The 23,964-nt window shown below is 33.7% G+C and overlaps 1 protein-coding gene across 1 annotated transcript in view; it reads left to right on the top strand.

Moving 5' to 3' along the window:
- Nucleotides 1–23,964, top strand: part of LOC134841562 (uncharacterized) — an 87,139-nt gene that overhangs the window by 56,113 nt on the left and 7,062 nt on the right. The window contains exons 13-22 of the mRNA XM_063857593.1: nucleotides 2,231–2,578; nucleotides 4,136–4,300; nucleotides 9,343–9,573; nucleotides 10,282–10,429; nucleotides 11,082–11,209; nucleotides 14,507–14,830; nucleotides 16,951–17,132; nucleotides 19,919–20,069; nucleotides 20,871–20,980; nucleotides 23,701–23,911. Coding sequence (XP_063713663.1) covers nucleotides 2,231–2,578; nucleotides 4,136–4,300; nucleotides 9,343–9,573; nucleotides 10,282–10,429; nucleotides 11,082–11,209; nucleotides 14,507–14,830; nucleotides 16,951–17,132; nucleotides 19,919–20,069; nucleotides 20,871–20,980; nucleotides 23,701–23,911 — 1,998 coding nt within the window. The remainder of the gene's footprint in view (nucleotides 1–2,230; nucleotides 2,579–4,135; nucleotides 4,301–9,342; nucleotides 9,574–10,281; nucleotides 10,430–11,081; nucleotides 11,210–14,506; nucleotides 14,831–16,950; nucleotides 17,133–19,918; nucleotides 20,070–20,870; nucleotides 20,981–23,700; nucleotides 23,912–23,964) is intronic.

Below are 23,964 nucleotides of genomic sequence, written 5' to 3' on the forward strand. Positions count from 1 at the left end.
ACGAAAGGATAAATTTTGCTCCTTGTAACAAATCAATTATGGTAAATACGTACGTATCTTTTGACCAATTTGGAACGATTTTAAGACGGATTAAATCTCCGCTTACGCGTTATTAGCGCCAAATATATTGCGAGTTAATTGTCCCAAATTGGCCAAAATGGCAATCTTTAAACCCCCGTAACTTTACGAAAAATGATCACAGGTGAAATATCTTTTCAAATTTGGGCTCAGGACAACAATACCTTTCAAATGATATTAAAAAATGTCGTCAAAAATGGCTAGTTAAAAGTCCGAAATTTGTCTGAAGAAAAAAACCCACCCCGAGCACAAATATTCCGTTACTTTCGTATCGAAAGTTGAAACAAAAAATATTTCAACTGTGAACATTTTAAAGAAATTATAGGGGTTTAAAGATAGCCAATTTGGCCTATAGGGGACAATTAGCGCGCGACAATTTTGTGCTATAAACGCGTGAGCGGGGATTTAATCCATCTTAGAAATTGCTCTAATTTGCATGCTCTTTGGTATATCTAATACTTGGGTATAAGCAATGTTTATCACTTTGTGCTTTAAATAGCGTGTTGCAGGATGATTTTTTTCTTTTCATTTTAGAAAAAAATGTCATCCCTTTCTGAAAGTAAGCACTGCTCCATATACCTTAAAATGCAGTCGGAACAAGCAGGGTTTCGACCTGATACGAGCAGTGTTGTTTCAATTTGGAATGATCTAATTAGCCGCTTACGCTAAAAAAGCGGGAGATAAATCACGCATGAATTGTCTTAAGTTGGCAACTTTCAAACCACCATAACCCGCACCGAAGTTTCATGGGTAATAATCGATTATAATGGATTTTCGTTGACTAAAATGTTGTCTATATAATCGATTATCATGTCAAATTTAGACCACGTAATCGATTTTTAATCGATTATAATCGATTATTTTGGAACAATTTAAATCCATTATAATCCATTTTAACCGATTATAATCCATTTTTGTTTTCAATATAATGGATTATTTTTTGTACATAAAATCCATGAAAATTGAATCAATTTTGTAAATAATGACTCTAATTTTTGCAATTTTCTGCAAAACTCGAACGAACGCGTTCATCCAGGGGCGGCCAATTTGTAGTAATTTTCAGATTTTCCAAAAAGTGCCCAAAAACAGCATTTTTGACCAGCTCCTCACGTCAACCCCCCGCCCCAACGTACCCCCCGCCCCCCAACGTACCCCCTAACCCACGACGTACCCCCGTCAAGTACTCCCATCCCTCCAACGTACCCCCCCCCCAACGTACCCCCAACCCACAACGTACCCCCCCCCCCAACGTACCCCCATCCCCCCACGTACCCACCAACCACGGCGTACCCTCCCCCTCTCTCTAGTTAGGTGACATATAACTGTAGTACGGGTAAGCATGGGGGGAGTTGGTGTGGGATCTATAGGTAACTTTTTGTAATTTTTCATAACTCGATTGAAAATAGGAAAAAATGAAATTAAGCGAGAGAACAAAATAAGAAACTTAAGTTTAACAAAGTTATGAAAAAATGAAAACAATACACAAAAAGCTTTGGATAAAAAGATTATAATCCATTATAATCGATTAAAATGGATTATTTTTCTTTTGATAAAATTTTTTGAAAATAATCGATTATAATCGATTATATTGGGATTTTGTTGCTTAAAAACATTATCATTATAATCCATTTTCAATCAATTATAATCGATTATTTTTGTTATTTTGTAGAGACTGACAATGAAAAACAAATATAATCAGTTATTATCCATGAAACTTCAGTGCGGGAACTCTACAAAAAAATCTCGCAGAAACAGTCTGGGTGGGGGGAGGGGGATGAAAAAAAAGCCATTGTTTTATATGAGAGAATTCGAAGAGCGACTATATGATTTCCAAGGCCTTGCAAAATTTTGCCAAGATGATAATAAAGCTTCCAATTAACAAAAACATTTTGCCAAGATGACAAAAAAGCTTCCAATTAACTTAACTATTTTGCCAAGATGACAATAAAGCTTCCAATTAACATAACTGTTTTGCCAAGATGATAATAAAGCTTCTAAGTAACATGGCTAGTTTGTCAAGATCAGGCAGGGTCTTGCATGATTTTGCACTATTTTGCATGTTAATTTGGAAAGATCTTTCTTGATATTGACAAGGTTTTCCAAGATTGCTACCCGGTTTGCTATCACCGACCAGCTCGTTGATTTGTTCCAGGTAACTCTGATGAAAATTTGGCATCTTCGAACATCACTACAAATTCAGCTACCTTGATAGTCGCTTTATCTGACCCAGGGGCACAACTAAACATACCATCATCTTCATCATGTGCAGTCAATCAACTGCAGCTTACAGCTGAAATTGAAGAAGCTGACTATGTTTCCTTTTTCATGGCACAAAACGAAATACTGTCGAAGCGCTCTTCCGAAAGAGTGGACGTTTCTAGCATACTGCAAATAGATCAGTTGGACGCTGGCCTGCTGTTTTGTTTTCACGTGTCCCCCGTTAATGCGTGCACTAATGGAACGATCACAGAAAGAACAATGTTCAACTGTGCACCAATTGGTTAGTGCCAGATTATGTGAACTTTGTGTCTTTTCAACTGGCGCTAACCAGTGAAATTAAACGCCAACCAGGCTCGAATATAGGGGGAGCGATGCAACCATTCAGGGATTCGAACCTCTTTCCTTTTTGGTACTATTTCACGACACCCAATTCTGACCGACACTTAAGCTTTTCTAAAGGCGTCTTCGATGCCAATATATACTAATAATGAGTGGCTAACTCGCCAAAAAATGCGACTATTTGGAAAATTGTTTTAAAAGTTCTTAACAATTTTATTTTTTATTGTTTTATTTTCAAAACTTGAAGTTCTTTTCAAAATCAAACCTTCTTTGGCCCCACCCATGGGAAAAACATTCATCAGCTGGAAAGGCTATAAAAAGAGCCAATTTTTTCAGCGTAGAAGTTAATTTTCAACGTACTTTTCATTAAAACTTTTTTCATGTTATTCGTTGTAATGGTTGCGAACAGGTTTTTTGAAACACGAGTTGTTTGAGAAAAAAATTGACCACCGCCAGATCTTAAGTGGTGATTTCTAAGATCACACAACGTGCATCAAGTCAGAGGCGGATCTAGGATCTAGGATTTTCTCGAGTGGAGGGGGCAGATTTTGAAAGTTTTGTCGACCTTTTTTTTAGGTCGATCAGATTGATTTTCGGAGCTCTCCCAAGTCACTGTAAAGACGCTATTTTGACAAAAATTTCTGCGCCGCACACAAATTTTTGAAAAAAAAAGACAGGCGCCAAAAAAGGGATTTTTAGGCACAGTTTGGAAAATTTTGACCAAAAAATCGCGTTTTTTCGCGCGCGCTCACCCACTCCCATCAAAATTAGTATATAAGTAAATTTTGGCTCCGATGGCGCCTTTAGAAACATTTTAGGGCCAGCCCCTAAATGCGCTGGTGATTAAATTTTTGAAACGAAAACGAAATCTGCAGTAAGACAAAATTTGGACCAAAAGTTTTAATCAGTAGCGGATTTAGGGGTGGGGGGGGGGGGGGGTGGGGGTGGGGGGGATGGCGCTCCTTCTCGTCAAAAACTTGCTAGATGATCCGCACCTGGTTTTAACAAACCCCAGCGGATACACCAAAAGATCCGAAAAATTATTTGAATTATTGGTACAAATTGTTTTTTGCTTCATATTGTTCGTATGCAACTTTTTACTTGTAATGGCTGGCGATGACTACTGGTGCGCTGCATCTACGAATGTCCAAGATACTTCTCAAACTTAAAGATTTTGATAAGAAATTGTATCCCTTATTTGTTTTGGTTTTAGACTATCACTGCTAGGTAATTTGGGAAGCAATGAAAATCTTGTTACCTACGCCCCCCCCCCCCCCCCAAATGCAAAAGGGGTGGAAATTTCCAGCAAGATATAAACTTAAGTAATCACTTAGAAGTGGAAGTTCTTTTCAAAGAGGGAGAGTTATATTCCAGCAATGGCATCTGTTCCGTATGCTGTGCAATTTTTTGAGTGCGATAGGTCCCCTATTTTTCAAGAAAAATGAACTCACAGGAAAAAAAAACGGGATTAAGTGGGTAAAAGAGTTTTTTGTTGTAGTGCCACAGCCTCTGAACGAGCTGACCAGCAATCTAACATTGGTAGCTGCGAGTGGTTCCAATGATGACGCTGTCCGCATCAGAGCGATGCTGAATCACAGCACAGTCTCTGAGTTTGTAGATGTGAATGTCATTTGCACCGTCCCCAACATAACACTGATCGAAAGTAAGATAACCTTGTTCATAGTTTAGACAATCTATTTTGTTTGTAGTTTAACTTCCTATGCTCCCATACTTTAATGTTTTTGAGAAATTTCAGTCTTTATTTTTCCAAATTAAATTACATCTACAGAATTTGTTATTATAAAGGTCAAAAAATGAAGTTAGTTTGTTGCAGATCAAACTGTTTAGACAAACAAATTTAAAAAAATTGGTTGTTTTGATTTATTCAAAGAAAAATTATTTTATATCAAAACTTTTGTTTCCTCTTGTCTTCGTTCAGACATTTTTTTCAAAAACGGAAAATTTTTCCAAACCTTTACTGAGAAAGTATGATTTAACTTGTCATAAGTAAATGGCTAAACTGAAAACACAACAATACATCTGTGAAGAGCAAGACAAATCTTTTAAACGTTGACTTCGAAAAGTTGTGAAATCAACAGGGTTTCTCTGGTTAATAACAACAGTTTTTCTGAACTCTTTTGAGACTGAGTAATAACTAGGTGTCTGATTTCGATTGAAAAACTACTGACCAAAACTAAACCAAAATTATTCGCAATTTTGAACTTTTTACAAAACAGAAATGACTGAGATTGAATGATGAGCCGATGAGGATAGGCAGATGTGTTCTTTTTGTATCACAAACGGAACTCCGCGTTCATTCCAGTCATAAAGTTCAACCAAATTTATCAAAAACCTCTGAAATATGAAGTCGCTAAAATATGAAACCAAAATAAAACACATCGGCTCGTATATCAGGACAAAACCCTGAATGTTTTGACTGCTCATATGGTCTAAAGAACAGATCATTTTTCTAAATTTTCAAAAATAAATTTAAAAACTGAAAATAAGTTCCTTTTCATGCTATGATAAGTACAGCTTTATGTTACTGGTGTCTATCCATTTAATGATAATTCAAGATAGCTAGCCTCATATTCAATGAGAACGATTTCTGAGCCGGATTTATTTGATGTTTATGGCTTGATAGAACAAAATACATCGCGCATTATTGTCCCAAGTTTGACAAATTAATAATTTTCAAATCGCTATAATCTCAATTTTGTGTCACAGAATACTGAAAATTTTTTCTGTCAGTATTTTTTAAGGGTGGATGAACGCAAAATAATTTTCAGAAAACGTCTTAAATTTTGTATAGGCTTTTGATTTTGGATTTTGATTTTGTACAATTAATTGATTGTTTCGTTGAAAAGAAGCCGAAATACTATTGAACTGCAAAAACTTTCATGTCCAGAAAAATGTGATCAAAATCTAATTGCAAAGTAGATTTTAATTTCGAGCTTTTCAAGCAAAACTATTATTTTTAAAATCCAGTTTTCTCATACAAATTGGGTTAATTGTATGAAAACAGTGTCAATCATAATCTTTCCTACAAAGACAGAGAATTTTAGAGCCATGGCCATCTGTTTAGATCTCAGAAGTTTAAACATTAAGGTTTTGGCACAACAAAACAATGTTTTTCTTGCATTCATCAATTTCTTCTTGCAATTATCGACTTTTTTTAACCGTCTGTTGAATATATTTTGGTTTCTTTTATTTCGTCCAACTTTTTCAAAAGCTTGATTTAGACTCATTTTAAACTTTCTTGAAAAAACTCGGCTGATGTTTCTCTCCTCCAAAAACTTTACTGAGCAAATCTTCACTGAGCAAAACAAGGTAGAAAAATTTCACTGAACAAATATCTATTCGCTAAGAACTGTGTAAAATAAAGTCCAGTCAATAACCCCGAAGGCAGAAAAAAAAGTAAATACGAATGCAAAAACGGTGCTAAAAATCAATTATTAACTTTAGGTCATTACACTAATTTGCAGGAAAATGTGGCAAATATTATTATATCAACTCTGTTCCAGACGATTTTTCAGTTTTTGAATTATTTTTTGGTAAACAACTTAAAAATACGTACTCTATCGAAACTTTTTTGCTTGTCTGCCTATAAAAGTTCCGTATTTGATTAATAATGACAGTCTAGTATTGTAAAAAGTGAATAAAATAAAACCTTAAAAAAGTCACTAGTTGTTAATAAAATATGGTTTTTTTGTATCTTTTATTGTTAATCAAACTTAATTTTTTAGATCATAGGATAGCAAATTTAAAAAAACATGGAAGTTCAAAATTATTTCAGCCGGCTTTTGAGATTGAAAAAATTTTAGAACAGCAAAAAATTGATCGATCTAGTACTGATTTCTCACTAACTAGGGAAAGCTCAAGCAGAAATCAAAAAAATCTCGCGCATCAATTGTTTTTTGATTAAATATTTAGCTGTATTGAATTCTTTTATTTACACAATTTTTGAAAAACGCAAAAGCAGATACTTTCTTGCTAAGAAACCCAGTAGCTCCAAAAGGACTTCAATGTACAACAAATTTATGTCCCCGGCAATTCGCACCGTTTTAGATTGTATAAAATTTTTTTTTCTAATAATGCTTGCATGCATCACAAAAATATTGGCCTAAAACCTCTTTTAGGGCTGTTATTGTAACTTGAATTTGTTTTTAAAAAAATTTAAAAAGCATGTTTCTAATTTTTCGTTGATATCAACCATCATGGCAATTAGATGCCCTCATTAAGAAAAAAGGCCCTATTTTTGTGATATTAATTAGATATGAGCAACAATCAAATTCTGAAATCTTCTATATAAAAATTTGTCCTGTTTTTTCATGTATTTGTGATTTCATGTGTTTCAATATCTATCTGATGAAGTCAAGCGACATATCTTTTCAACAATACTTGATTCTCAAGTTGACATTCAGGATAAAAATTGTTAACTAATGCAAACGTCAAAAAATGATTTCTCAATCCATAACAGAACCTAAAGATGCCAATATTGATCAAGTTTTGTTGTGTAAAAATTTTTTTATCGTTTGAATTATTATACGTTGATTAAATCTTTTGATTTCCAGTTGTGCCAAAAAAAACGTGGCTATTCAATTAACTCATTTTCGTGTCTGAGACACATTACGAACTGAGACATATTACAGAAAAGACATTTGTTTTCACTTAGGTTGGAGTGATCAATATTTTTTATTACAATAAACTGAAAAAAAACATATATATGAAAATCATTTTCAATGTTTTTCAGTTTTTCTTGAACCAGACTATTCAACCTCAGATTATTAATTGGCTCAACAAAAACAAAAAAAAGTAGTTACTGGCTAGAGACACCAATTACAGTTTTAGCCAAAAAGTTGCTCAGAATGGAAAAAGCGATCGAAGTGTCAAAAAAATTTACCATCGTGCTAAAAATTGCAAACTTTGATAAAATTCAAACTTAGTATGAGATTACTTATTTTTCTGTTTCTAAGTTGTGAAAATTGAAAAGCTAAGTATCCGACCCATTTTTTCGAGCTATTTAACTAATGTCAAGCAACAATTTCGAAACTAAAACTTTCCACTAAGTCTTTCTGAAACTAAAACTAAACAATTATATTGTTTACAATTTGCTTTTACAAGGAATTACACTCAAAAGATAATACCAAGGCTTTTCATTTATCAAATAAAAAACAAAAATTTTATTAAGAAAACATACATCAATCAAATTATAGGCTTTCTCAATTATTATAACAAAATCTTATCAATTTTTTTCTTCCATCTTTTGTTTTTTTAAGGTTTATTAACATGCGATGGAAAGCCAAAAGATATGTCCAAAATGATAAACAGCCGATTTATTCAAGCCAAAAAAGCAGTCAATTGTTGTAAGCACTTAAACGTTGGGTTTTAACTGCAGCGAGCAGACGAATTGATGCTGCAAGCTTACCTGGAATGCAAAAAAAAAACAAATTCCCAATTTCAGTTTCCAATATGGCTCGCAAAACGATTTGTAAATATTATTGTATATAGCAAAAAGCTTGTTTCAGTCCATTTTGGATTAAATTTTAAGACGGAATAAATCTCTGCTAACTGTTAATAGCACGAATATGCCGTGCTTTAATTATCCCAAGTTGGCCAAATTGCCTTACTCATACCCCAATAACTAAAAATGATCAGAGGTGAAAATTTTTTCTTTTAATCTGAGCTCAAGACAACAATACTTTTTGAACGGAAAAAGAAATTCTGTCTGGAGAAAAATAACCACCCCAAGCACAAACGGTCCGTAATTATCTTCAATTATAGTCGGAACAAAAACTTCGTAATGCCATTTGACAAGTTGGCGCAAACTAAAAAACAGATTAATTCAGATGTAAGCGTGATGTTTTTCTTTCAAAAACTTGACTAGTTTTGTTCCGAATTTCGAAGAAAATGCGGAATATTCATGCTAGGGGTAGTTTTTTCTTTCAATCAAAATTCGACGTCTTAATTGAGCATCATTGGCCAATACTTCTTTATTCGGTGACAAATTTTAGAGTTTTTGAGCTTGAATGCAAAAAAATCACCTGTAATCATTTTCAATAAAGTTATGGGGGTTTAAAACCAATTCGACTAATTGGGACAGTTAACGCTCGATATATTGCGTTCTTATTACAACGCTTTTCACTTTAAACAACTGAAGGGTTTAACGCTTTTCAAATTGAATTGAGGCAAGTCATTTGTCATTTCAATAGAATAACCGACGATAAATGCATCCCATTGAAGTTTACAGTAGCGTGTGACAAGATAAACAGAAGAAAAAAATGAAAATGAAATAAAAAAATGAATAAAAGGCCGGCAATTTAGTTCTTTTATAAAAAAAGAGATGCTAAACACAGCCTTTGTATAATAAATAGTATGCGGGGAGGGGTAAAAAAGAAAAACAAAATTCGTCAATAATTCAATCAAAATTTTTTAAAGTGGAGTAAAGAGCATTGCTATGCAACCAGTCTTGTCTATTTTTTCTCCCCTTCAGTATGATTGCATCCAATGATCAATTCAAAAGTTTTCGAAACTTCATCAGCTTTAAAATTAGTTTCCCCAAAATTTCTCTCGAATTACTTGTACATTAAACTTAAATATGTTTCTTTTTGACATTTGTGTTAAAACTCGAAAGTAAGATAATGATCCCCGTCCCTTTGAGTTCAACGAAATTTTTCAAACTGTCTCATTGGCTATGTTTTCTAGACAATGGAGTGAAGATTATGATCAAAGAAGACAACGAAAATGTCATAACCAACAAATCCACTGAATGCAGAACCGCAAATTGTGCATCTAAAACAGAAGAGGATGAAATCCAGTTTGAATCACAGGTGCTTTCGGCTGATCATCGCGAGCCAGGGCTGAAATGTCAAGTTGTGATTTTTACCCGGACTGGACCCTCAGAATCGGACCATACCATCGTAACTCATTTTGAGGGTCAGGTGTTTGCTTGATATGCGATAAAAGATTGTGCTAATTCCCTTTGCAGGGGCCGATCTAGGATTTCTCGACAGGAGGGGGGGGGCGGGTTTTCAAAAAAAAGTTCGAACATTTTATCTTTTTTTGGGTCGACCAAATTGATTTCTCGATTTCCGCCAAAACACTAAAAAATCCCAATTTTGGCACTATTTTCTGTGCCGCAGGCAAAATTTTGGCAAAAACAGGCCAAAAAAGGCGTTTTTAGGCACTTTTTGGAAAATGTTGACCAAAAAATTGCGTTTTTTTTCACGCGCGCACCCTCTTCAAATTTAGTTATACTGGCGCCAACTGAGCCTTGAGGTTGTGAAAATCAGGCTGTGAAATCAGGTTGTGAAAATAAAAAATCATGGAAAACTTTTATTCAGTCGTGATTTGAGCTCCTTAAAGCTTTTCGAAATTTGTAAACTTGATTCTGCGAGAAAAAAAAACTGTTAAACAATAATCAAAGTCAGTTTCATTTTAAAAAAGCTTTTCGCTTTTAATTATAACTTTTTAGACGTTAATTAAGTAGATTCTGACCTACTTTTAGAATTACCGTTATTAAGGTATAAATTACTGTTACTCCTTTACCGACAAACTTCGAGTTTTTCTGTTTTTGCAAAAAATTTTGTAGAACAATGCAATTAATTCAAATTCACTCGAATTTCTATTTGATTAAATGTGAAGAACCCAATGCAGTGGAGAGTTTGATCATTTACTCTGTGGACGAGACATCACTTGGAGTTTCCTGGCTTCCTCCGAAGGTTGGACACTTCCTTCATTTCGTGGTCGAAGTCAAAGCACTAGATGGAAACTTGGTCGAGTCTCAAAAAGTGTCAGTAAATTTAAGCAATGTTTTACTCTCTAAAATGCAGGGCAACTCATTAGGAAAAATTGGTTGCTGTGCCATGATGAATTAATTTATTTAGAATTACTCTAAGTTCGAATGGCTTAAGTTTATGACAAATTGCTTTGCGACAAATTGTCAAATTGTAGTCTCATGCAGTTTGAAGATTCAAATTGTAACCAAAGTCTTCCAGACGAACCCAGCGCTCAAAAGCTATCAACAATGATTTATGCAAGCGAGATGATTCTCTCTGATTGTAGTTTTTCATTCTACTACCGGCGGAACAACAAACTTTTCTTTCTGGCTGTCTATCCATAGCAACAGGGGAGAGTCGAACAATTGAAAAAAGTGGAAAAGTAAAAAAAAAAATTATCGAAACATTTCAAACAAAAAAGTTTAGTAGAAAAAATTTCGGATCTAAAAAAAATTACCGTCTCTTTTTTTCGTGTCTGTACTATTTTTAGAGCAGATTAGGAAGAATTCTCTTTTGAGGATGATTTCCATCAAATCAAATTGTCTACAACGAAATATTCTTGTACCTCAATTGTTTTCTCGCGCAAACATGCAGTTAGATAATATATTTTTTAAATAGTTGTAGCGAAAGTAAAGTAATTTTGATACTTCTAAACTTTGAATGTAGAGATAGCTATCTGCAGTACAAAGTGTCAAACCTGGTGCCTGGATCGACCCATGTTGTCTCTGTCTTCACAGTGAGTGACCCTGATGGCCAAGTTAGATCTGAAGCAGTCACAAGAGTGCAAGATGCAGGTATCAGTAGAGGCTCAGCAACAGAAATTTTGTCCTTTTTGGGGGAGAGGAGGTTTTGATTAACCTTTTGAGGAAAGTGAGGAATATATATGCTTAGGGTGGTTTTTTCATTCAGACCGATTTTACAAAAACTGACAGCGAATGGTTTTCGATCCGGAAATCTTTGGATTGCCAAGCAAGGCTTAAATGCGAATAGCGTCGCTGCTCGAAAACAAGTTTGATAGTTTCAATTTGGGACTTGTTTATGCGTGGCAAAATATCCGCACTCATAATCGTTCCAAATTGAATTAAGCCAACTCTCATTCAGTTTCAAGCGTTAATAATCGATTAAATTATGATTATAGTACCAGTCTTACTAAAATTGAGAAACAATCAATTTTAACCAATTAATAATCGATTATAATCCCTCTTTTTAAAATCAAACTATACTTAATTATCATCCATTACAATCAATTGTCATCAATTATTTATTCGTCTATTTTTCGATACAATTAAAATCAATTATATTTCGCGCTATTAACGCGTAAGCGGAGACTTAATTCGTCGTTGAAATCGTACCAAATTGGTTGAAAAAAGCTTATTTGCCATAATTGTTTTGTTACAAATCTATTGCGAAATCTATTCTTTTAAACTTTATATGGCGTGTGGCGGGATGATTTCATAAAATTTCAAATTTTAGAAAAAAAAAATTCTTTTTTTTATTACATTTAGTTTTTTTATGTTACTGCTGCTCGATAAACCTGAAAAGGCAGTCGGAACATTCAAGGCTTGCCCTGATTCGAGCAGTCTTGTTTTTATTCAAATTTCTAATTCATTAGTTTTGCACAAATATTCATTATAGTCGATTCTAATTGATTATAATCCCTTTTGTTTGTCCATTTTGTGTTCGCAGTTGCATCTAAATTGCTTAAAATTTTTGTTTTTTGTAGACGTTGGCTACTATGAAAAATGAAAAAAAGTGTTTGTAAAGTTTTCCAATCAATTCAAATTTATGATTTTTTTCTTCATTTCTTCCCCATAAGAGTTGTTTTGTGATGCATATTTTATGCTTTTTAAGCAGCAAAACATCAGCAAATTCATTTAGATTCATGATTGATTCAGAAGATTTATTAATCGTCTACCGCGGAAACTTTTCCACAAATATGAAAGGATTTCTATGAGACTTTTGTTTCGTGGTAAAACTTTGTGTGCAGATGAACCAAAGTGTTCAAGAGATCTCTCGTTTAGAGATTTTCTTATTGACACAAAAATAATAACTCATAAGATATAATTCAAATATAGTTTTGAATTGACAAAACTTTGGCAAAATAAGAGATTATAATCGTTATAATCGATTATAAATGACTTTAAGAATTTTTTGTAAGAACTATAATCAATTATAATCGATTATAAGAGAATATAAACTCTTGGAAAACATCACGAGTATAATCAATTATGAATCCTTTAAACACCTTATTTTGGTAACTATAATCAGTTATAATTGTCAAAAAATCATCACAATAATCCGTTATAATTGACTAATTACGCTTAAACTTGGATGCAGGAAGCTAATTGGCTTTATTTATTCCGTACAAGATTCAAATTTTTACCTTTAATTCGAAGTTTTTCAGTATATCATATACTATCCGAGACCAATTATTTGGCTGTCGGATCAAACAGGGCTTCGCCTTGATACTTCTTGTTTTAATTGTACAGCTGTAATCTTCATATATTTTTTTAAACACTGAAAACTGTAACTCTTACAGCAATATCTAAAAACAAACTCTTGATAACTCATTTTAATATGATTTTAGTACCAGTTTTACAAAAATTGTGAAAAAAGGGAATTTAATCAATTAATAATTGATTATAATCTCTCGTTTTGAAATCAAATATAATCAGTTATAATACATTTCAATCGATTATGCTCGATTACTTATATCCGAATTTCTAATTCGTGTGTTTTGCAGAAAAATATCGTTTTATTCGATTACAATTGTTTATAATCCATTTTGTTTGCACATTTTGTATTCGACTTTTCACCTGAATTGTTTATATTTTATGCTTTTCGGAGACGTTGGTTTATGTGAAAAACGCCAAAATCGTTTTAAATTTTTTCATATCAAATAAATTTATAACATTTTTATTATTTCTTCTTGATTCACCATTTTTTCACCACCAAAATATCAGCACACAGCTTTAGTTTCATGAACTATATAGAAAAAGTATATTTCACCTACCGCGGGATTTTTTCAACTAATATGAAGGGATCTCTATGAAAGTTTTGCTTCGTGGTAAAACTTTGTGTTCAGATGAACCAAAGAAAGGCAAGACATCTCACTTTTAGAAATTTTTGACAGAAAAAATGATTAAAATTTTTTTATAATAGATTATGATAGATTATATTGATTATTTTGGAAAAACTAAGAGAGTTTTTCGGAAAAATTATAATTAATTATAATTGATTTAATTCTTTATAATGTCACGAAAAATGTTATCATTATAATGGATTCTAAATTGTTCAAATATCTAAACTTGGCGCTTATAAATAATTATAATTTTGATTAAAATACAATTATATAAATTTGTCCAAAAAATTGCGTTTTTTTGGCGAGCACTCCCTTACAAACTAGTATATATTGGCACCAAAAGCGCCTCTAAAAAATTTTTAGGATTTGGCCGAAAATGGATGTCATAAAATAATACCAAAGTTGGGAACCATTGGTTGGCGAGGGGTCGAATCTCTGAGGGGGGAAGGAAGTCCGCCCTTCCCCTCTCGGCCCCCTCTCCCTAAATCCGCCCCTGCTTCGTGCACTAAATGATGTTTCTCAGTAATTAGAAAAAACTTATTATCCCAGTTTTTCATAATAAAAGTTTTCATAATAAAAATTTAAGTTAATGACAATCATCGGAGCACTTATTGTTTTATGACATAGTTCAACTTATCAAAAAAAAAATATGGGACAATAAAAAAATCCAGAAGAAATGTTTTGCTTCATACCCTAGTCGAGGTTGTGGTTTTATGATCAGTCGGTCGCGACCAGTTTTTGGTATTTCCAGACTGCCGCGACCAAAACTTGGTATTTGTAGACTTTGCAGACCGAGGCAATGTGTCCACGACCGGGGCGACCGAAGGAAAGTTAACCGCAACTGGCGCGATTGAAGGAAAGTTAGTCGCGGCAGTCAAAAAATTAGCCGCGGAGGTCCAAAAATTAGTTGCGGCATGGTCGACAAATGTTCCCACAAACAATCTGCAGATGCTCTTGCAGCAGAAATTTGCCTTCAGAAAAAAAAGTTTTTTTTAAATTTTTTTTTCAGCACCAATGCCTCCAAAAGCATTATCCGTGATGCCATCAATTGATCACCGCACTTTCATTGTCAACCTTGAACCGCCCCAAAGAGGATATTTCAAGTGGTTCGAAATCGAAATCAACGAACAAAATGAGCAGGGCAATGACATCATTTCAACTCAGAACATTCTAGAAAATAGTTCACTCGTGCTGCCTCTAATGTTGAAAAATGACGAGCAAAATACTGAGATTAAATTGGCTAAGTTTGCTGCTGTTTATTTGCTGAAGGTTAGATGCGTGAGCAAAAATGGACAGCGCAGTATTCGCTATGGAAGCCAAGATGTCATTACAGGTTAGCTACAAGTTGGTATTAATTGGTAAAATTGGTACTAATAATGGAAATTGTCAAATCAAAAATATCTTTTTCATAGACAGCGAAAAATCTTGCGAGGTCCATAATTTAAAACAAAATTTAAAAAACGTTTTACTAACGACTTAAAAAACGTTTTTGATTTGTGAGTGGCGTTTACAAAACGATTCAAAAAGGTGTTTGATTTGTGATTGGAGTTTACAAAACAATTTTAAAAACGTTTTTGGTTGGTCAGTAGAGTTTACAAAAAGATTTATAAAAAACGTTTTTGATTTGTGAGTGGAGTTTACAAAACGATTTAAAAAACGTTTTTGATTTGTGAGAGTGAAGTTCAGCGGGTAATAAAATGCAATGAAGTTAAAGGTTGCTATTTGGCGTACAGACTACGATAATTGTTTTCAACGATCATCGATTCTGGAGAAACATTCAACTTTAAATGCTTTTATTTTCGGCTCTTTTTCCTTTCCCCCCACCTGCAATTTTTTACAAGTAAAACTATTGTTCAAGAAAGTTGGCATGCGGACTAATCGGGCCATGGCAAACATATTTGGCCTTCATAATTAACCTTGTAAAACCACTCATTACATCATAAAATTGATGGTCATACGAGATGAGGCGGGGGGGGGGGGGGTGTATGGGGAGGAAAAAGAGCCTTATTTTCTACTCAATCTTTTTAGTTTTTCTTCATTTTTTGTAAGTTTGTATTCATTTGTGAAGGCTTGGTTAAAATAACATTGATCAAAACTTAGATCAGATTATCTTAAAATGCTTTTTTATATGAAAAAGACATTTCGAAGAATATGCTTAATTTGATAAAAATCACTTCTACGTTAAAAAAATCTTAAAATAGCCCTGCAGTTTCAATTGACACCCTAAGAGTTTTAAAGAAAAAAATTGAACCAATAGGCATTTATCTTATATCTGACGTTAGGTGCACCAATTAACTTGTCTTTAGATCACTCTTGGGTGAATTCTGATTCGAATGATTCGCCACCTGAGCAAATGTTAGTCATCTAAAGATGCCCAAAATGACCATTTTCAAAGAACCCCCTTCGACCCAAAATGTCTATGAACTAATTTAATTCAAAACCTTCAGATAGTACAAAACATTTCGTCGAAAACACTAGGTGAAAAATGTAAAATCGATTGTCTGGAGAAAAAATCAATCTAGCTCAATTTTTTTTTATCAGCTTCCCCGAAAGTCTGAAAAATGATGGCTTAGAACGGAACTTATCTTCACTAGTTCAAGTTTAAGTACCTGATAATTTGATAAGTGATAACACTTATTCAATTGCAGCATGCTTTTGTCATTCAATTGATGATTCTACTCGAAGGTTCATTCATAAATGGTGAAAATTTCAGGCAGTTTTTTTATTGAATATAAGTATATAATAACTAATATTCAATAATATATCTATTGAATATTAGTTATTTATAGAAAAACTTTGTCTCCGTATGTCTTTTTAAATTCTAATTTACTTTTTTTTCCTCGCAAAAGCCGGTACCCTATACAATTATCATAATTACGTCGGGCAAATTTCGAAATTCAAGCTTTTTTGGTCATGAATCGATCGAAATTTGATAACTCTAAAAAATTTCTCAGTGCCGAGGAAAACTGTTTTGAAACTATCACTTTTTTTTTATTTTCGAGCAAATAAAGCGAGCAAGCTGGTTTGTTTTAGTGCAATAAGCTGCGATTTTAAGCCTTGAAAACTTACATACTTCAGAAAAAAAATAGTTTAAGAAGTAAAGTTTTTGACAAAAACGCGGAAAAAGAACTTCAGCCTGGTGCAATTTTTTTTTCTTGCTTAAAACTAGTCCTCTTGAAAATAGTTCCCTTGATGAACAACAACGTCGCGTCATCAAGTGTAATATCATATCAAAAACTTTTCAATTATGTTTCCAAAACCAAAAAAGATCTTTCGGCGCCGAAAAAAAATTATTTTGGAACTATTCTCTTGAATGAAGAAAAGATTGGATGAAATTGAGTCTTCACTTTATAAGTCTTCACTGACAGTTTTGAAGCAATTTTTTTGCTTAATTTTAGCCACACTTTGAACAGTCCGGATTGAACAAGATGTGGAATTTTCCATTTTTTTCAGGACTGCCACCAACTGAAGTTTCAATCCAGGAGGTGTCCAAGAATTCTGATCACTTTTGTTTCCTGTGGAAGACAATTGGTTCATTTGCGGGTATCGTGAACAAACTTCAAGTTGTTGTGATTCAGGACAATACTTTTTTGAGGGAAAGCAAGTCATCCGATGTATCTCTTGGCTCTTCGCAGGTAATTTTTTTTTTAAATATCAAATTTTGAGACATTATTTGTACTTATTTGGGCAATATTTAATCTTTTACGCAACCAATGAACGCAATGCGAGCTCAATCGAACGTGAAAGAAAGTTTTGCTCAAAAAAGATCAAATTGAAAACTAATTTGTAACAGTTATGATCTATTCAAAAATCCATCCAGAAAATATAATGTAAGAAATATCAAAGGTGATAAGTTTTTTTCCAATTTTCGAAGAAAATGACCGATTATATATGATTGGAGTGTTCGTCTAATCAGTCAAACTTCGACTTCTTTACTCATCATTGTGACAAAAGTTATTATACCAAATGAAAGATATCTTTGTAATGAACTTTAATTTTTTTTGGCCTTTTATGAAGTAAAGTTTTTTTGTGATCTGCTTTCTAAAATAACGTGGGTTTTGGTAAAGCTATCTTGGCCAATTTAGAAAAAAAAATGAAGCAAGATATGCAGATCTATTATTGCAACGCAACGTCATATGCTCTTTTAGACGCAATAATTAAGCTTTTCTTACTGGGGACAATGGTTAATGAAATCGTTAGGGGCCTTGCTTAAGCGAAAACTAAAAATGTTGTAGAGGATCCTTCTACTGCAAAGTCTGCATTATTTGAGTCATCATAAAATCTTGACTTAGGTCATAGTCATTGTCTTGAAGTTTCGAGAAGCTTTTTCATTTTCTACATTTCACTAAAGTTGAATACACTTATATCAGCGTGCGTAATAAGGTGTATAGCTTTTTTGTACTAGGAAGGTGCTATATTGATATACAGCGCAACTAGAGATATGAAAACCAACTATAGTAATTACAAGGCTAGCCCATTGGTGTGTAGCTGGCAGAGAAAGTTCCGACCACAATAAAAACTGTACCTTTTGTGTGAAAAAAAATACCAAACGACAAAATTTTCCTCACTTTCAGTGGTCGAACAAAAATTTTCATCTGTTAATAGCTTGCTTGAAAAAACTCAAAACATTTTGCGAACCTCTTCAGGACTTCAAAACAGTTTAAATATTTAAACTCAAGGTATCAAAACTTTGCTTCAGAAACAAAATTTTTTTATGAATCATAAATTTCATCAAACCAGATTTGAATTAATCCATTGTTTCATTGCTTGAATAGCTTACTGCAAAGGTTGTTTTTTTTCGAGTCACTTCGAATCAATTCAAGCTTACTTCGAACCAATTCAAGTTACTGAAAGAACTTTTTTGGCTTCAAAGTTTGATGATTTGATAGTTTGCTTCAAACAATATAATTGCTTGAAAAAGCTCGTTTGAAGCAGAATATATTTGCAAAGCAATCCAAGGCATTGAAACAGTTTGCAGATTTTCATAAACTGATAAAACTTCTAGAACTGTTTACTTTTTGGGAATCCACTCAAATTAATAAAAACTACTTGAAATGCGTCAACGATTGATCAAATGAAAAAATTTGTTCAATCAAATTAAAAGTATTGCAAATCAATTCAAGCTTTCAAAACAATTTGAAATTTTTAAATGTTTAATCGCTCATGTACTTCATTTAAAAACATTATAATTGCGCATCATTTTCCTTGATTTAGAAAAATTTCTCTATTTCATTTCTTTATAGCTGGCCTTAGAAACCTTGAAGTTTTGCAAACTAATAGGGGCTTCCAAACAACTTGAAATATTTTGACTTTTTTTCTCTTGAATAGTTTGCTTTGAAGAAATTTAGTTTTTTCTAAGAAAACAGGCCACAGAAACGACTTGAAGTGTTTTTTAAAGTGTCATCGCTCAAAAAATTCTCTTGTACAATTTTAAAATTCTTGCGAACCAATGCATAACCTCAAAACAACTTCTTTGGCACTGATATTGCTTTCCTTGGAAATAATTTGCCAATGATGACATTGACCGCACTTATACCGTGACCATCCTGTCACTTGCAAGAAATTATACCCTTTAATTGGTCTCAAATAGTTCTTGGCTGATTAAATATTGGCAATATATTGAATTTTAGGCTTATAATGTCAACATTTAAGTGTAAAAAATTTGAGTCGTGCGCAGAATTAATAAAACTAATTAGCTGCATCAATTCAATTCGGAACAGTTTTGTAGTGCGGGATAATTCGCCACGTGTAAACTATAAAACGAGCCGTTTCGGCATAATCGTGGTAGGTTACTATAGTGGTGTGCACACACGGTCAAGATCATGAGATCGATCCCCCGGTTGGCCCAAGCTTTGTAAAATTGGTCTGATTAAAAAAACCACCACGAGCATATATATTCCTCAATTTCGTTGAAAATCGGAACAAAAAGTTTGAATTTGGGGTTTATTCGACGACTACAATTCAAACTGGGATAAATAACGCGCAAAAAGATGCAAGAAGTTTGCTCTTATTAACACGATATGACACTCAAAGTATCTCATTTTTTACTTAATATAGCGTGTTTCAAAAAAATTAATAAATAAAGTGTTCAAATATTTTTTTTTCTGTTTTATTTGCAAACAAGCAAAAAAAATTTTAACCAAAAAGATTGTGATCGGCAATAGAGGGCATTCAGAGCTCAGTCGATGTCTTGATAAACTAGCTGTCTTGTTTGATCCTAGATTTGCGTTCCCTTCGCAAGAAATAATCAAAACTTTGAACTCCAAAGCCTCGGCAGAAGAATGAAAAAATTGCAACAATCTTGCAACATTACCGTTCGTTCGCAATATTGCAAATTTTGAATACCAAAAACATGAGGAATGGTAAGAATCGTAGGAGGGGATGGCAAATGGTACAATAGCCGAAGTTTCTCTTGTTTTAGAAAGGTGTGGGGTTGATTTGTTTCGAGTACATCTACAACTACACATCGGGTGATGAGATAAACCTCAATTTGATCTTTTCAAGAGAGTTTGGACCAAGTGGTCTGAAGACGTCAGCCCCCTCCATCAACAAGAAAATAAATCTTTTCCCACGTCAGTACAAACTTTTTTTATAATAGGAAAAAAAACCAATGCACAAGCTGATGAAAAATTTGTTTTAGTTCACTTTATCCGGATAATTTAAATCAGTACAGAAGACACCTTTTCAGCAACAAATGCAGAGAAAAACTTTTAAATTGCGAAAACGTGCGTGACCAAAAGCAGTTAATTTCAATGAAATCTATCATCAAAATTTGGAGAATTACCGCTGCCCAGCGCAAAATTATTAGCTTCAATAACCTATTAGCGAAATGAAAGACCTTTTTTCAGATAATTGAAACGACTTAATATAAATTTATTTTGTTGTCATGCTCAACAAAAACAAAAACAGATGTCCTTTTTAGCATGAAAATTAGATGAAAAACTATTGACTCTTGCAAAAAAGTTTGAGTCTTAAATACTTTTAATTCGAATCCACTAATGCTTGGGTTACAGCTCAGCTTAGTTGGAAACAAATTACGTTGTGTTTACTTGTTTGTATATTTTTCTTCGATTATTCAATCGAAAAATTATTTCAATTCAGTACTGTTCTTAATAGGAAAACTAAGTTTACATAAAAACCAAATTTCAATATATTTTAAGCATTTAAAAAAAACTACGGAAACTTGGATCAACATGCTCCATAGTGATTGGTTGGCATTAATTTTAGAGAAAAAAATCTCGATTTTCATTTGAAATACTAAATTCAATCAACAATATGGGCTGATTGACAGACAACATCCCTCGCTAATTTGGTTGAGAAATATTGTGGAATTCTTGTTTCTTACCAGCTTCAACATATATATTTTTTTACAGGTATCGATTTCAATTTGGACATCAGTTTCAATTGCACTTCTGATGACTGCGTTCTCTGTGTCACTGACAACGAACTCATTGTTCAAAACTATCTCGACTTCGAAGCGAAGGTGAGTTTCTGTTATATATTGATTTGAAATAGTGTAAAAGATAAGCATGCGTGCCAATTAGCATGCCAAGCGCAATTCAAGCATCTTATTTTTGATTTATTGGTCCGACTTGCGAAGAAAGAATGGTATATTGATGCTAGGTGCAGTTTTTTCTTCAAAAGTTGATTCTTATATCATCTGGAAGGTAATGACACATTGAAACTCAATTTACAAGAATAGTTTACCTGTGACCAAAAAATGGCGATTTGAAAAACAACAATTTGGCTAGTTTGGGACAAATAACGCGAGATTTGTTTCGTTTTTATTAACAAAAAAAAATTAATTGAGGAAAACCAGAAGGAATTTTTATTTAATTGCTATACAAAAATAAAAACAATGCGTGTCGGGTTTGTACTTTAATTTGCGTGTCTTAAGAAGATTTTTACCAACAAAAAGTCTGGAATTGTCGGGGGATTTTTACCAACAAAAGTCTGGAAACTCATTACATAACTATTTGCTGATATCTAGAAAAATTTTAGGATTCGTCAACCAAAAATGGATATCTCAAATTAGTACAAAGGGGGAACCCTTTGGGTCGTCAGGAGACGAATCCCTCGGGGGGCGGGCGTCCGTCCCTCCCCCAAATCTGCTGGTTATGGCACACAAAACTTGAATTCAAAATATTCTATGGTGGAACATTAACCGTATATTAAAGGGGCTACCAATTTGCAGGTGAGCCAATTAGCAAGCGAAGTTAGAACACTTCCTCTTTTGGTTTCTTAAAATCCGCTTTTGAGTCCAAACAAGGCATTAGCAAGTGCGACTGATCCTAGAGCAACACTACGAAACTTGATTTTCTATTTACAACTTCTTTGCTCTGTCCGAGCCCATACATGTCGATGTGGAACTTGTCACTATTTACGCCGCATTTACTGCAAGGATGAAGCCATTAGAGGGCGTGTTCGATAAACAAAATATTTTTTTTCTGTCAAATTTTGGAGTTGTTTGGCATCAAAAGCGGCATTTAAGTTACCAAAAGAGCTTGTGTTCTGTTTGTGCTTGCTAATTGGATCACATGCAAATTGCTATCCCCTTTAATATACGGTTAATGTTCTACCCTTAAAATCTTTTCTAATCAAATTTCGTATGCCGTAATTATAACTGCTCTTTGCTTGTTGTCACAGATTGGCTAATAAACCAGTCCCCCAAACAGGGGCGGATCCAGGATTTCCTCGAGGAAGGCGGGCTTTCAAAAAAATTTTGAACGTTTTGTTGACCATCAGTAGATTTAGGAGGGCCGACGCCTTCTCCACCCTTCAGGGATTCGACCCCCTGCCCACTCAAAGGGTCCCCATTAATACTAACTTGAGATATATATTTTTTTGGCTGACGGACTCTAAAACTTTTCTACTAAAATATTTACTAATTTTGGCAAGGAAGCGCTCGCCGAAAAAACGCAATTTTTCGGTTTAAATGTTACAAAAAGTGCCTAAAAATAATGTTTTTTTTTTATCTTTTTTCAAAATTCTGCTTGCGGCGCCCCTGCTGTCGATTTTTTTTAGCTCGACCAAATTGTTTTTCTGAGTTTTTCCAAATCATTATAAAAACTCTATTTTAGGCACTTTTTAGAAAATTTTGAAAAAAAAATGCGTTTTTTATTGGCGCACGCTCCCCACCCCATCAAAATTAGTAAATTTTGGCTCCGAAGGCGCCCTTAGAAAAATGTTAGGATCAGCCCCTAAATCCGCTGGTGATTAAATTATTGAAATGAAATCTGCAGTAAGACAGAATTTGGGCTAACATTTTTAATAATCCAGTCTCGAATAAAACCCCAGCGCACAATTTTGTGTCTGTATGTTTGGATTCCAGAGACCAATCTTGAAACATCTTGAAATTTTGTCGCAAAATTCAAACAAAAAGAAAGAACTAAAGAAGAACAAGACTGCTCGTATCAGGGCGAAGCCCTGAATGTTCCGACTGCTTTTTAAGGTCTATGAAGCAGTAATAACTTGAAAAATTTAAATGTGATAAAATAATATTTAAGTTTTTTTTTTAAATTTGTCTTTTTTTGTGAAAACATCTTCCCACACGTCATATTAAGTAGAAAGTGGTAGATTTTGCTCCTCTTAACAAATCTATTATAGCAAATAAGCTTCCTTCAATCAATTTGGATTTGGAACGATTTCTAAAACGGATTAAATTTCCGCTTACGCCTTACTAGCGCGAAGTATATCGCGCGTTAATTGTCCCAACTTGGCTAAAATGGCAATCTTCAAACCCCATAACTATACAAAAATTGATCACAGGTAAAAGATTTTTTCAAACTTAAGCCCAGGATAACAATATTTTTTGGATGATATTCAAAAAATCCCGTCAAAAATGGCTAGTTAAAAAGTTGAAATTTGTCTGAAGAAAAAAAAACCCACCCCGAGCATAAATATTCTGTTATTTTTGTTAAGATAGTCGGAATAATAAAGGAAGCTTACTTGTAGCGGAATCCGCTTACAATTTACAAAATGCACAATTTGGCCTCGTAATGGTATATATTTGCGCCTTTCGAAAAACTTTAGTGTAGGTCAGCCAAATTGGATGTTCTAAAATAGTAACAAAGGGGGGATCCTCTGAGTCTTCGGCTGTGGGTCGAATCCCTGAGGGAAGGCGTCCGCCCCCACCCCTTCCCCGAATCAGCCCCTGCTCCCAAATGGACACAAAAATTCTAACGCTGTTTTATGTTTCTGCAGTTATTTGTAAAGCATCACAATGGCTCAATGGAGAACGAACTGGCTCGAGAATTCAGGCTGGAAAACTCAGGCTGCGAAATAGATATGAGTTTTTGTAGCTTCCACCTTTCGGAGTTAACTTCAGCATCAAACTACTCAATTGATTTGCAGCCATCTGTTTTTGGTGTTACAATGCCTCAAGTTTTCAAAATGGATTTCTACACACTTAAAGGTACATTTATTTCAAATGGCACTTAGCGGTTATAAAAAATTTATATCCCAAAT

Source organism: Symsagittifera roscoffensis, chromosome 3 (genome assembly GCF_963678635.1).
Source record: "Symsagittifera roscoffensis chromosome 3, txSymRosc1.1, whole genome shotgun sequence".
Taxonomy (NCBI): domain Eukaryota; kingdom Metazoa; phylum Xenacoelomorpha; order Acoela; family Convolutidae; genus Symsagittifera; species Symsagittifera roscoffensis.